The 14404-nt window shown below is 51.2% G+C and overlaps 1 protein-coding gene across 1 annotated transcript in view; it reads left to right on the top strand.

Moving 5' to 3' along the window:
- The first annotated feature begins 3343 nt into the window (after positions 1-3343).
- Pgbd5 (piggyBac transposable element derived 5) overlaps positions 3344-14404 on the top strand; it is a 61162-nt gene continuing 50101 nt past the window's right edge. The window contains 1 exon segment of the mRNA XM_048450248.3: positions 3344-3697. Coding sequence (XP_048306205.3) covers positions 3370-3697 — 328 coding nt within the window. The 5' untranslated portion in view covers positions 3344-3369.

The raw sequence follows: 14404 nt of genomic DNA, 5'->3' as shown, positions 1-14404 counted from the left end.
TCAGGGTATGAGATACCATATGGGTGCTGAGCTCCAACTGAATCCTTCACAAGAGCAACAAGCGCTCTTAACGGCTGAGCCACTTCCCCAGCCCCACCAAGGGTTTTGACATAAGCCATGCACCTTTGTTTTAACAAAACCTAAGGAGTCTACTCTAGATGAATCACTTTCACTGCCTGGAACTCTTTCAGAAGCCCCAAAGCTAAAAATTCTATGTTAATCTAAGATTAATTATTTTTGAAGTTACATCATTTGGAGGATATTTTCAAATGACTCAAAGGTAAACAAACTCCGTGTAGTGTTTCCGGTCTACAGCAATGCTCACAGGCTGTGTTCCAGCTAAAGGGAAGGACGAGGAGCCAGGTGGCACCACGCAGAGGGTACTGGGCAGCTGAGAGCTTACTGTCCCTTATTTGCTCTGTCTCTTCTCTCTCCTATACTTTCCACAAGAGGCAGTTGCCTGTCTTCAAAGATTGGCATATTTTCACCTTTCCTTGCCTGGAGAACTTGCTTCAACAAAATAACATGCTAAGTGCTTGACTATCAACTGAAGCAGTCATCTAGCTTTAATTTTTGTATGTATTTATTTAATGTTATGGGTATATGGTGGTTTAAATGAGAGTGGCCCCCATAGGCCATTTGATTTCCTACTTGGTCCCCATTTGGTGGAACTGTTGGGGAAGATTGGGAGGTTTGGTTTAGTTGGAGGAGGTGCGCTTTGAAGTCTGAAATAATCATTTCAGGCTGGTTCTCTCTACCTTGTGCTTGTGGGTTGAGACGAAAGCTATCAGCTGCCCCTGCTCTGATACCTGTTCTGCCATCACGGAAGCCAGCCCTCTGGAACTTATGTAAGACCAATTAAATGCCTTCTTCTGTAAGTTGCATTGACCATGATGGTTTTTTACGACTGGATGTTTTGTTTGCAAGTTGGAAAACAGCCTGGGAACATCAGACACTGTCTCAAATAAAAAATAAAAATAAAAACAAAGAGAAGGAAGAGAATAGGGAACAACAGTTTATTGAATAAGATAAGGGAGTTGAAGAGATTGCTTAGCAGTTCATAGCAACAGGTGTTCTCCCATGGACACTTATCAACAGTACCTGGTGCCTGCGGAAGCCAGAAGAGGGCATTGGACCCCTTGACACAGGAGTTAGCCAGCTATCAGCTGTCACCTTGAGACAGGATTTAGCCAGCTGTGAGCTGTCAGGGAAGTCCTGGGAATTGAACTCAGGTCCTCTGGAAGAACAGGTTGGCCTCCGGCTTGCTATCTCACTCTGCAGCTGAGGAATGACCTGGGACTTCCGCTTCTATTGCCGCCATCTCCCAAGTGCTTAGATTACAGGCCTGTGCCACCACAGCCAGTCTGTGCATTCCTGGGGATCAAACCCAGGGGTTCTTACGTGCTTGGTAAAAGTTCGCTAGGCCCATAAACTTGTTTCTTTCCTCTGTTACTCCCATATGAGCTGCTGGAAAGCACAAAGGCCCTGTGTTTCCTTGGTCTGAGCACCACATCAGAGTCAGTGAATGACTGTCTGTGCTTTGGCTGTGACTGGTTTGATGTTCACATACTGAAGAAACAACCAGAATCACACTCACATTATTAGCTGGGGAAGGATGGACTCTTTCCTATAGACTGTACCCTCTAATGCCAGCCCTCCCCTTTGATGGTCACTTCATTATTTTTAATAGGTAATACAAAATCTTACAGGAGTCTTACCCAGGGTTTGGATTTGATCCATGAGGTCTTATTTTGTTCTTTGAGCCTATGATTTCCCATGACCCTTTCTGACTAAGTCTGTTTCTGCACCCTACATTTTTGCTGTACACAGGAATGCTAGAAACCCCCCTTTCCTGGGCATGCTTTCCCGAAAGACTTGCACACACTTTCTTGTTTATCAGCTAATACACACGGAGGAGAATGATGTGCAAATCCCCCTTCTTTTTCCATCCTGCCGGTTTGTGATTGTCAGTGGGTTCATGCCTGTGCAGAGACCTGATTTGGAGGATAGCAAGGACAGAAGGATAGGACGGGGTCTGGGGATAGGAAGATACGAGTGAAAGGTTCAGCTGGTGGCAGATTGGTCCCAACACCTTCATTCCGTATGCACACTTAGAAATAACAACCCCCCATCTTTTGTTTTGTGTAATTATCATTTAGTATACCCAGTAGGGTTTTCAAACCTTTTATATCTCCGTGGATTTATTTTATTTCAGAGTGAACGTTACTTTATGACTCAGTCACCATTAATGTGACTTAATTATGATGTTAGGGAGGAGAAGGGGAAGAAGGCATTCTGATGAGGGGAGGCTGGCTAGTCTGATGCTTCTGCCCCAGAAGAGGGGGATACTGAACTCTGCTCCATTGTTACAGCGCCGAAGCCCTGGCGACCCAGCTGTTTCTTTCCTGACCATATAATCCTCTTCGAGATTGCATGCTCCAGATAGTCTACCAGAAGTGCGTGTTCAAGGCCTGCGCAAGCAATACCAGAGCGCTCTTGGTTATAGATCTGGAAGCAATCTTGAGTTCCAAAGGTGTCAGCGTCAAGGACTGTGAGGAATGACGAGCCACTTCAGACTAATGTTGCCGCCCTTACACGACAGTTGTTGGAGGAGACTGGATTATTGCCTGAGCCAGCTTCTCAACCGAGCAAGATTCGGGGAAGCCAGAAGGGCAGCCTAAAATTCACCAGAGCGCGCGGCCCAGCCTGGCGAGACGCCCACCTGGAGCGTGTCCGCTGCACGAATTTCAGAACCGCTGGGCGGACAGCTCCCCGGCGCCGGGCGCGGCTGCGCAAGGGGCGGGCCAGCGCGCACGAACCACGAGGACCCGCCTCCCTCCCCACGCCCCCGGGCGGCCAAGAGCCAGTGCGAGGGGCTCCCTGGAGCCGATGGGACGGGCGCCACGCCCCAAGGAGGCGGGGCGTCCGACTATCCCCGCCCCCTCGAGGCCCGCGGTTTCCATTGGCCAGCGGTTGGAGGTGCTGGAGGCGGGCCCGGTCCGCGGCTCGCGCCCGGGAAGGTCGGCGGCGCAACGCGGCTGCCGTGGGGAGGGCGCACGGGGACGCGACGGGGCCGGGCGCGGCGGAGACGCAGCGGGCGGGGGCGGCGGCGGCGGTGGTGGCGGCGGCGGCGCCGGGCAGTGACTGAGTCTCCGCCGCGGCCGCAGCTAGCGGCGCCCGAGCTCCAAGGCGCATCCCGGGCTCGCGGCCCGAGCGGCCAAGACGGCGGGCCGGCCGGGCGCGGGGCGGCGCGCGCTGTGCTGCGGGCTGCGCTGGTGGGGAGCCGCGGGCCGCGGCGGGGGTCCCGGGCCCGGCGTGTGCGGCTGGGAGGCGCTCTGGGGTGTGGGCGCGCGGGCGGCGGCCGGGGCCATGGCCGAGGGTGGCGGGGGCGCGCGGAGGAGAGCTCCGGCGCTGCTGGAGGCAGCCCGCGCACGGTACGAGAGCCTGCACATCTCCGACGACGTGTTCGGCGAGTCGGGCCCGGACAGCGGCGGGAACCCCTTCTACAGCACCTCGGCAGCCTCGCACTCCTCCTCGGCCGCCTCCTCGGACGATGAGCGCGAGCGCCCCGCTCCTCCGGGGACCGCCCCGCCACCCCAAGCCGCGGATCCGTTGGAGCTGGAGGAGGATGAGGCCGGTGGAGGCTGGAGCGCCGCGCTGCGGGATCGCCCGCCCCCGCGCTTCGAGGACACCGGTGGTGAGGATCGACCGGGGACACTGGGATGCAGGGGCGCAGGGCGCGGCCTGAAGGCTGGAGTAAGAGCCGGGCGGGCGCTAGACACTCCCGACCCACACCTGTGATTTTCTGGAAGCAGATGGTTTGGGAGCAGGGATTTAAACAGGAGATGGCCCTCCTGCCCGGGGGGGGGGGTGGTCCCAGGTTTCTTGTGGGTGGAAACCACGCGAGCACTTTGCCAGAGGCTTTCTGTCATCTAGCGGAGTCACACCTGTGGGGTCAGTAAAGTATGGGCTTCCTGACACTGCCGAGGCAGGGTCATTTGCAGTCCGCAGGACCTAGGTGCCTGGGGTGAGGCTGGTCGTAGCTGAAGCGCAGTGAGAGCCCAGTGCGAGGCTACCCCAGCATCTTCACTGAGCTCTGTTTCTCTGAGAAACTTCCTGTGGTGCCAGTCGATCTCTCGCTGAGAGGGGCGAAGGGTGATTCCTCTGCGTTAGTGCGCGTGCTCGTCGTTCGATTACTTTTAAGGTGTGTAGACCGGACCCAGGTTATCTGGAGATGTCTGGAGTTGAGCGCGGTGACTGCCACTCCGGGTCCTCAGGCTGCTCTTGGCCTTTGCAGAGTCGAATTATAAAACATCGCTGCTTTGCAGTAGCTCAGCCCTCTGCTTTCTGAGGAAGTGGAGGTTGCTTTGTGTCCTCACCCCTCTCCCCTCCCGTGCTGCTGTTCAGACTCCGTGGCTTCCAGGCAGGCGGATGTTAGGCCAAGTGTGGATGGGCACCCAGGAATGCCCTTTGCACGATCCCCCTCCCACACACTTTGGATTAACCCAGGGTAGTGTACACTTAGTTTGACACTCTAATTATTGTTCAGCCCAGCTGGAATGCAGGTAGACGGGAGGCAGGCCCCAAGGACTGGATCTGGAAACCTTGCTGCAGGGCACTGGAGATGGGAAAGTCTGCCCCAGCTTTGGAGGGAGGGAGTGGTCTGCAACCTTACCAGGCTGCGGTGTGGGTGGGCAAAGTTGCAGCTGGACTGGAGGTTTACCATCGCCATGAAAAGCTCTAAGTGGGTATATTTGGAAGCGGGGCCGTTTGGCTGTGACTAGCCGTACTCTGAATCATGCTTCTGTACTAGCCTGCATTTTCCAGTGTGCCATTAGGAGCCTTCTGCCCTGGGCAGCTGCTTTCCATATTGACTCTGGGGACTGTACCAGCCCAGTGTCCTGGTTTGGCAGCCTTTACGCTGTGAGCCTGTGTGATCGCATGCTGTAGCACTTAAGATAGAAGTCTGCAGAGGAAGACTCAGCAAGCTCATAGGTCCCAGGGCAAAATAAGGACATGGCGCTGGGTTAGGCCTCGTTTAAGAATGATGAGGGTTCTGGTGTTGAGAAGTGTAAACACACCAAAGTGACTGTTTACACAGTAGCTTACGTCTTAGTAACCTGTAAGTTAAGATTCCAAAGCAGAGTCCTTTCGTCTGTCCACTGCACTGTCCCCATCGTGAAGACCAGTGTTACCTGCCACTGGAATTAGATTCACATCCTGCACCTGAGCCTGAGTCACTGAGGCGTTAGCGACTGTTTGCTGGTGTTTGTGGTTAGTGTTGTTTTTCTACTCTGGGAGTCGTCCTGTCTTTTAAACTGAGATCTACTTTAGAATTTTCTCTTTGGGCTAGCATCTCCTTAAGGGAAACATGGGAAAGGGTAGAGGGGCAAAGCTGATGCTTTGTTCAGCATGCAGACTATGTTTTGTCAGGGCTTCAAACATGCTGATTTCCGGGGTGGTCTGAGCAGACGCAGGAGCCCAGGAGCGTGGAGAGAGGGACGTGTTTATTAGGAGGCCAGTTGCTGCAGAGCTCAGCCAAGAGGTTGAGCTACTGGCCCACAGCATCAGGGACACTCCAACAATTGCTCTACACCCCCAGGGCTGCTGCTTGCATCTCCCTCCCTTCTGTGCCCTCTAGTTTCTTAACAGATAAACTGGTGGGGAGGGTGGGAGGGGAGAGAGGAAGAGAGTGGCACTTTGATCTGTCACCAGGTTCCATAGTGGAACATTTGCAATTGCTCTGCAGCTGTAGTCCAGTGAGGGCTGCACGGGACTCTAGCCTAATACGGGGCTTACTGACTTGCCCCATCGTAAACAATTGTCTCTGTCTGTGAGTGTAAGAGAGTGTGTGGGAAGGTGTGCATTGCCTTTGTCGGTTGAGCGGGGGGGGGGGGGGAGAGTTTTCTTGGGGAGAATGCACCTGTTTGCTTTCTCAGCACCTATAATGACCTGGAGACCTTTGCTGAGCCTTTGGGCAGGAAAGCAGGGCACGATTGGGCCCGTTCTGCATTGAGTTGCCGTCAGAACTCCGTGGAGATTGCGCACACAGTAGAGAGACGTTGGTGTTAAGCTGAGAAGAAGAGGGGAGGAGAGATACCTGTGGTTACTGGTGAGAATCCTGGCCCTTCAGGCTGTTCATCCCTGTTTTCCATGGCTTCAGCTTGCTGGATGGAGTATGCTTGGGGAGGCACAGCCAGCAGTGGCAGGGGAGCGGCTCTTCCACCCCTCTCGGGCTCTGCTCTGAGGTGTGGGTTCCCTTGGGAAGACTTAAATATACACACTGCTGGGAGGCTGGTCGACACACTTTAACCCTTGATGAGAGATTCTTCCTGGAAACTGAACTGCTTTCTGGGAGCACGGATTTGCTGCTGAAACCCCTAAAATAGCCCTGCAAGCTGTCAGCCTCCTGTCTTCCCATTGTGCACATCCCCAACCATGTGCCAGGACTCCTGGGAGCAGTGTGAAGTTTAGGCGGGCTGTGTCCAGGGCCTCTGACCTTCACGTTTCCTCCGCTACTGACAGGCCTTGGATCTCTTCTTAGAGGAGGCAGAGGAGCAGGCGGCACCGCAGTCTCGGGGCTCCTCTTCTAGCTTTGGTGGATTTTTGTGGCGACTGTCTGTGATTGGGCTGTTCGAAAGGGAAGTTCACAGACAAGTCCCCTCCCATCCATGATACCCTGCCAACAACTGCCTGAGACTCACTCCAGTAGGAGCCTCACCTTGGGAAGATGAGAGGAACATGTGGGGTTGGAAAGAAACATTGTTGAATTTAGGATCTTAGAGTTTACTGCTGGCTTATTTTATAATTATTATCATCACTGTTGTTATTTTAGGGACAGGTTTCTCTGTGTAGCAGTTCTGGTTGTCCTGGAACCTAATTTGTAAACCAGGCTGGTCTCAAACTCACAGAGATGCACCTCTCTCCGCCTCCCTCCCGAGTGCTGGGTGGGATTAAAGGTGTGTGTCACCACACCTGGTTTACTGCTGGTTTATTGATAAAATCTTCTATTTTTAACTGTTGTAATAATTATTTGTTATATATATTCTTTGAGAGTTTCATACATACTTGCAATGTATTTTGGTCATATTCATACTGTTCCCACCTCCAGCTCTTCCTAGACCCCTCTCCAACTTTGTGTTTCTCTCTCTCTCTCTTTCCCTCTCTGTCTCTCTCTGTCTCTGTCTCTCTGTCTCTCTCTCTCACCTACTGAGTCTAACTTATACTGCCTGTATATTGCAGTGATGTGGGGCTATCCACTGGAGCATGGTCAGCCTAGCAGATACCACAGTCCTGAAGAAAACTCTCACCCCTAGCTGGCATCAGCTCTCAATAACTCCGTAGCTAGGGATGGGGCTGCTGTGCCCCAGCCCCAGCCATCCTGGAATGTAGACGGCCTTGATCTTGATCTTATGGATTCCTGAGTAGCATGGTCACTGCACCACCCCAGTCCTCCCCAACCTCTGGCTCTTAGGTTTTCCCACCCCCTCTTCTGCCATGTTCCCTAGCCTTTCTGACAGGGGTGTGATGTAGATGTCCCGTTTATGGCTGAGCACTCCATAGGCGTTCTTTGAACTCTCACTATTTGTGAATCCCTAATAACACGGTGATCTAGTAAAACCTTCCAACTAATGAGTAAGAAGAGAAAAATGTTTCTTTTTAAGGCTGGAGTTAAGTGGGGTCTATGACCTGGGAGAGCGGGAGGCCTTTATGTGGAGTTGGGGGAATCAAATCGGCACCTTCTGTCTTGGCCCTGTGCCAGGTTGTGTGGCAGCAGGAGGAGCCTGAGACATAGGGAGCCGCAACTGCAGTCTCAGGCAGTGCTGCCTAACAGCTGAGCAGCCATGCAGGGTCCATGCAGCTAACTTCCTGGGAGCCCTGTGTCCCAGGCCTGTGTCCAGGTGGGGAACCTGGAGCCCTGTGTCCCAGGCTGTGTGCAGGTGGGGAACCTGGAGCCCTGTGTCCCAGGCTGTGTTCAGGTGGGGAACCTGGAGCCCTGTGTCCAGGTGGGGAACCTGGAGTCCTGTGTCCCAGGGCTGTGTGCAGGTGGGGAACCTGGAGCCCTGTGTCCCAGGGCTGTGTCCAGGTGGGGAACCTGGAGTCCTGTGTCCCAGGGCTGTGTGCAGGTAGGGAACCTGGAGCCCTGTGTCCCAGGGCTGTGTGCAGGTGGGGAACCTGGAGTCCTGTGTCCCAGGGCTGTGTGCAGGTGGGGAACCTGGAGCTCTGTGTCCCAGGGCTGTGTGCAGGTGGGGAACCTGGAGCTCTGTGTCCCAGGGCTGTGTGCAGGTGGGGAACCTGGAGCCCTGTGTCCAGGTGGGGAACCTGGAGCCCTGTGTCCCAGGGCTGTGTGCAGGGCTGTGTGCAGGTGGGGAACCTGGAGCCCTGTGTCCCAGGGCTGTGTCCAGGTGGGGAACCTGGAGATCCTGGTGAAGTTCACGCCAGTCATTGCTGATTGTGTGTCGTCACACACCATGTTGACGCAGACTCTGTGGTAGAAAAGCTGTCAGTTTCTGCAGAGGGAGACAGTCTTAGCTTCTTAGCTGTGGAAGCTGATGCAAAGACTTGGCCAGGTGGACACGAGGACACCATCCCCTAGTCAGCCCTCCAGCTCCGGACAGGCAGTTCCACCCCTTTTGTTTCTTGAACATCTTTCAGCCCTGCCACCGTACCTGACTTATTTCTATGTTAATACGTAGAACTGTTCTTTCAGTGGGGTGGGAGGGTTACTGTTCTGTGAACTTTAACACGTGAATATGCTTTTTTTTAACCAACCCTTGTTAGGGTAGAGCAGGGAGAATTTCTACTCTCCCTAGGAACACAGTGCTGCTTTTAAGGAGGCGGGACTTCCTGTGCCAGGAGGCGGGACTTCCTGTGCCAGCAGGTGTGGCTATGGATGCTGGCAGAGACTGTGGAAGGTCCTCACTTGTCCAAGAGTGTCAAACTCATTTTTATTTCTAAAAACTGTGCTTGTATATTTTTCTTAACATCGTAATAAACATCTTCACTCTTAAAAATAAAAATTTATTAAAGTTTTTTTAGTCCCACGATTTTCCATTATCTGGAAAAAGCTAATTGTGATGCTCAGTACATAAGTCATGTATATAAGATTACATTATGGTGGGTGAACTGAGTTTTGAGTGTAATTAATGACCCATGGACACTTTCCATTAAATTTTAAAGTTGTAAATTCTAACGAACATGTAATACTCTGATGATCTGGTTAGCCTTGAGCCTTTGGCCTTAAAAATTACTATTGTGTGTGTATGTGATGTGTTGGGGGCGCATGTGTGCCATGGTGTGTATATAGAGATCAAAGGACAATTGGATGGAATCAGTTCTTAGCTTTTACAGTACATGTGACCCAGGCACGGAACGTAGGTCTTCTGGCTTACGTGGCATCTCACTGGTTGAATCAGTGTTCTCAAAACTTAGTTTGTGGACACATCCTTTATTTAAGGATTTATTATAAGGAAAATAAAGACCCTTAACATAAAACCAGCATAATGGTGTCCAGGGGAAGGATTTTTGTACATATTTAGATCTTTTGGTGTCTGCTGCGAAAGAACCTCCCAGAAGCATATCTGTTTACACCCTCGCCAGCAGTGAGTGCCCTGGCTCCTCCACGAGAAATTTTGGTCATGTGACAGATAACTTCGAGATTTTGAAGCAGGGTGTGTATTGGCTCCCGGTTTCAGAGGTTCCAATCCCTGGCTGTCTCCACTCCTTGTGGTCTGAGGTGAGACAGGGCATCGTGGCAGAGCTGGTCGGTGGTGGATCAAAGTGTTTCATCTCAGTAACAGCTGGGATACAGAGAGGGGACAGAGATGGAGGGGCACAGGACTAGAAGCATCCCTCAGTGGCCGGCCTCCAGTGATCTACTTCCTTTCGGCCTCACTTTCTAGAGTTCATATCAGCACCTCACTAAAGAGCCATCAGCTTGTGACCCGCAAGTGGATGAAGGCTGCCGGCCTTGGGGACCAAGTCTTCATAGCCAAGCCTTTGGGGGTCACTAGTGCAGTTTCATCCGGTTGCAATGGTAAACCGCTGACGGAAAGCAGCTTGGGGGAAGAACGTGCTTGTTTCACCTTACGCTTTCGGGTCATCATCTATCATTAAGGGACGACAGGGCTTCCGGGCAGAAAGCTATCAAGGCAACGCCCCCACAGGCATGCCCACAGGCCAGCCTGCTTTAGGCAGTTCCTCAGTGGAGGTTCCTTCCTCCCCGTGACTCTAGGTTGTGTCAGGTTGGGGGTGAAAGCTGATCAGTACAGATGCTCAGCTCCAGCGTGATTAGGGGCTTCCTTTCAGGATAGCAAACTAGTATGCAATTTTTGGGGTGCCTATGCTTGTGGGAGTCTTGCACTTAGTGAAGTCTGTGTAGGGGGTGTAACAGACATGAGATGCTTGTATCCTGAATTCCCATTCATGTCCCACACAGATACAAGTCAAGGACATCTCAATACCTAAAAGATCCTCCTGCCCCTTCTCGCCAGTGCCTCCCTCTTCTAGAGAGAGCCATTAGAGTTTTATCCTCTAGAGTAATTTTGCTTATATTATGCTTTCAAGACTAAGTTATACTATTGTGAGTCTAAACTTTTTAAAAAATTACTTGTAACTTAAAAAATTTATTATTTTAAATTATGTGTAAGCGTGTGTCTGCTGTGGGTATGTGCACATGAGTGCAGGTTCCCACGGAAGCCAGAGGCCTCAGATCCCCTGGAGCTGGAGCTAGAGATGGTTGTGAGCTACCTGATGTGGGTTGTAGAGCTGAACTCTGCTCCTCTGGAAGAGCATCAAGTGCTTCTATCTACTGAACTGTCTCTGCAGTTACCTGCATGTATTTTTGAGGATCTATATTCCTCCGTTTATTTGGGGCACAAATACCTAAGCATAGATTGCTGGTCTGGTGAGATTTTAAACTAGATTATTTTTCATGGGGGCGGGGAGTCCGTCCTCTGCTTCATATGGCATTAAGCAACATGTCAGGCCCACCTGCCTATGCCCTTCTCCTCGGTGGTAACCAGGCACATTTCTGGACTTCAGTCTGCTGGGGGGCAGGATGACTTACACGCCGAAGACCAGTGTTGCAGTGGGTTTATTCTCCTTCAGCAGGGAGTGAGAGGTGAGAGGTATTAATTCAGCAAGCACTTTGAGCCCTGCTGAGACAGGAAGATAAGTTCAGTCTCCTGGGACCTGGGAGGGTGGAGGGGAGGCTGACAAATGGCGGAGAAAGAGATGGGTCTTAGTGTGTGGTGATGGGGAAAGAGATTTACGTGGGATTCCAGAACATGGTATAAGAACAAGTAAAAAACTAGTCAGGGCTGCAAACCGTCTCAAGAGAGAGGCCGCGGTGGGTGAGAGCCTCCTGCAGAGGATCCGGGTTTGATTCCAGCACCTACATAGTGGCTCACAGTTGTCTATAACTCCAGCTTCAGGGGTCTGACACCCACTTCCGGCCTCTGTGGGCATTGGGCACTGTGTGCACATGGTGTTCTTACATACATGCGGGCAAAAGACAAACAAATAAAAATAAATACACCTTTTTGAAAAGAGAAGGAGAAGTTGAGCAGTGGTGGTGCATGCCTTGGATCCCAGGCAAGAGGCAGGCAGATCTCTGAGTTAAAGTCCAGCCTGGTCTTTGGTGTGAGCTCCAGAAAAGCCAGGGTTACACAGAGAAACCCTGTCTTGAAAAAGGAAAGAGAGAGAGAGGCAGAGGGGACTCCATCTTGCTGTGAGTAGCCTCCTTCAGATGAAACTGAGCTTCCCTGTGCGAATGAACCCCGGGTGAGGATTGGTTTGAAACTTGCAGTTGGTATAGTTGCATCTCGAGTAACCTTGAGCTGAACCCCGAGTTGACCTTGGGGAGCACAGGACTCCCCACCGCCACCCCATACACCTGCGGGAGGATTCAGAGTGGTAGGGGACCTTCCAGGAAGATGGCTAGGAACAGGCAGTGTGGTACAGTGGTCACGGTAGACTGGTGGGTGGCACGAGGACCTCTGTTTTGCTCTCTAAGCTGTAGTGTGCTGTGCCGGCCTTTGTCTTAGGGTCCTTTGCTGGGGTTCCTCTTCTGATTCTCCTTAGATCTAAGAGTTTGTTTCTTGTTTAGAGTGTCTCCATTTAATTTTATGTTTTGGTTTGGGAGACAGGATGTGGAACTTGATATGTGTGTAGCCCAAGCTGGACTTCCGGTCCCTAGTATGACCTGTTCCACCACACCTGAGTATGGTATCTTTCGAAAATAGGTTTTGGATTTTGGGGCACTTTGAATCTTACTCTCAGATTGCAGGTACTCAGTTCATACTACATTGTCTGTTCATCGGTTAGTTGAGATTTGTTTGGGTTGTAACTACAGTTTGGAATAAGAGCCAAAAGCTTACATCTTTGTGTGAATGTAGTCTTCATCCTTCCTGGGTCTATGCCTCAAGGGTAGAGTTGCTGTTTCCTACAGTAACATTTTGGGTTCTCCCTGACTATTTTCCGTTGTGGCTACCCTGTGTGCAAGTTTCAGGAGCAGTAGGTGGCTCGCTAGGGGCTTTCTTCTTGTCCCCTCACACTTGGCGTAGGGGCTGATTTTAGATCATCTACTGAGGGCAGAGTAGATCTAAGAAGGTCCTGATTTGGGCTAGCCTCTATACCTGAAGTCAAGCATCTCTCCTTACGCTTATTGTCTTTTGAATATTCTCTCTGTGTGTGTATACATGTTCATGTGTGTTCCGGTACCCGTGCCCATTTGTGGAATGCATGTGGAGCCAGAGGTCAGCCTTGGGTGTCCTCCTTCATCCCTCATCACCGTATCTTTTCTAGACAGAGCTCTCACGTTTACCTGGATGTCATTGGTTCAGTTCAGTGGCTGGCCAGTCAGCCTGAGGATCCTCCCAGTTCTGCCTCTTCCGTGCTGAGATCACAAGTACACACCACTAGGCCTGGCCTTTTTCAGGGGGGTTTGGGGAACTGAACTCAGATCCATATGCTTGTGTGGCAAACACTTTACCCACAGACTCCCCTCCCTGCCCAGCCCCCTCTGGAGAGTCTAATCCAATCTTTTCTCACGTTTCCTTGTTTGCCTTTTTTGTGACTAAGTTGTAGGAGTTCTTTATATATTCTGGGTACTTATTTTTTAGAAGACCAGTGACTTCCAAATGTGTCCTTAAAAGAAGAGAGCCTGTACATTCTGAAGAGTCTCCCCTCCCTGCTCTATCTCTGTGTCTGGGAAGTAGTGACAAGGTCACTACCCAGCGTCCCTGCACTTCCTCCTGAAAGCGTCTCTTCTGTATCCTGCTGTTATGAGAAATGACCTGGTCAGAAAACAACTTCAGGACGGTTCATCTGGGCCAAAGTTCAAGGGTCCAGCCCGCCACAGTGGGGAAGTCAGGGCAGCTGGCCACATGGCCTCCGCAGTCAGGAAGCAGCGTTTCGAATACGCTCGGTTTTCCCTTCTCATGCAACCCAGGACCAGGTTTAGAGTGGGTCTTCCCACTGCAAGGAAACCTTCCACAGGCATATCCATTGCTGGGTAATTCTAGGACCTCCGGCAGTCGGTGTAAGATATCACAGCGCTGTCCACTTTAGCTCCTGCGCGTGTATCCGTTCCATTCTGAGTTCTGTTCGGAATGACGTCAGGTGCCTGTTTTGTTGCTTTGGGTGTAGATGCTCAGTTTCTCAGCACTGCTCTCTGGCAGGACCACTCTGTCTTCACTGAATTGTCTTGGCACCCTTGTCAAACATCAGCTGACTGCTATTTATAGTCATATCTTTCTCTCTTCCTCTGCACCCCACCCCCTTTCTCTGCAGAGACTGAAGCCAGGTCTTGTGCCTGCTAAGCCTGTACCCCACTACTGATCTGGTCCCTATTTTCTATTTTAACTGTTTCTTTTTCTTCCCATACTTTATAATGAAATGGCTATTTCTACCTAATAATTTGAAAATAATATGCTGATTCCCTAACCAAGAGCTTTTTAGGCTGGGAGGATGTAACTCACTGATAGAGCACCCACCTAACATGTACAAGACTCTAACTCTGATCCTCAGCACTGAGACGTTAAAGAATAAGACCTCCCGTATCAGAAACTTTGAACTTTCTGTCCTTCAGTTGCAGGGTTTGTGACCTGCAGTCTTCCCATGCCACACATTCATGGATGTAATCACACACACACACACATATGATAGATCAAATACACATTTTACCCAAATGGCTAAATGTTTGCTTAAGTCTTGCCTGCAGCTGACTGAAATGAATGTCTAAGATGAAAAGAATATCTTTTGGAGTTTTGTTTGAAAGCATTTACATTAAAGTCTGTGGGTTGAGGGTTGAAAGGATCAACAGCATAGCTCAGGAGTAATAATGTTTTTTTTTCTTTCGGTTTTTCGAGATAGGGTTTCTCTGTAACTTTGGAGTCTGTCC

Source organism: Myodes glareolus, chromosome 22 (genome assembly GCF_982192425.1).
Source record: "Myodes glareolus chromosome 22, mMyoGla1.1, whole genome shotgun sequence".
NCBI classification, from domain to species: Eukaryota; Metazoa; Chordata; class Mammalia; order Rodentia; family Cricetidae; genus Myodes; species Myodes glareolus.
The sequence above is the reverse complement of the archived record's forward strand: the minus strand, read 5'-3'. Positions and strand labels throughout refer to the sequence as shown.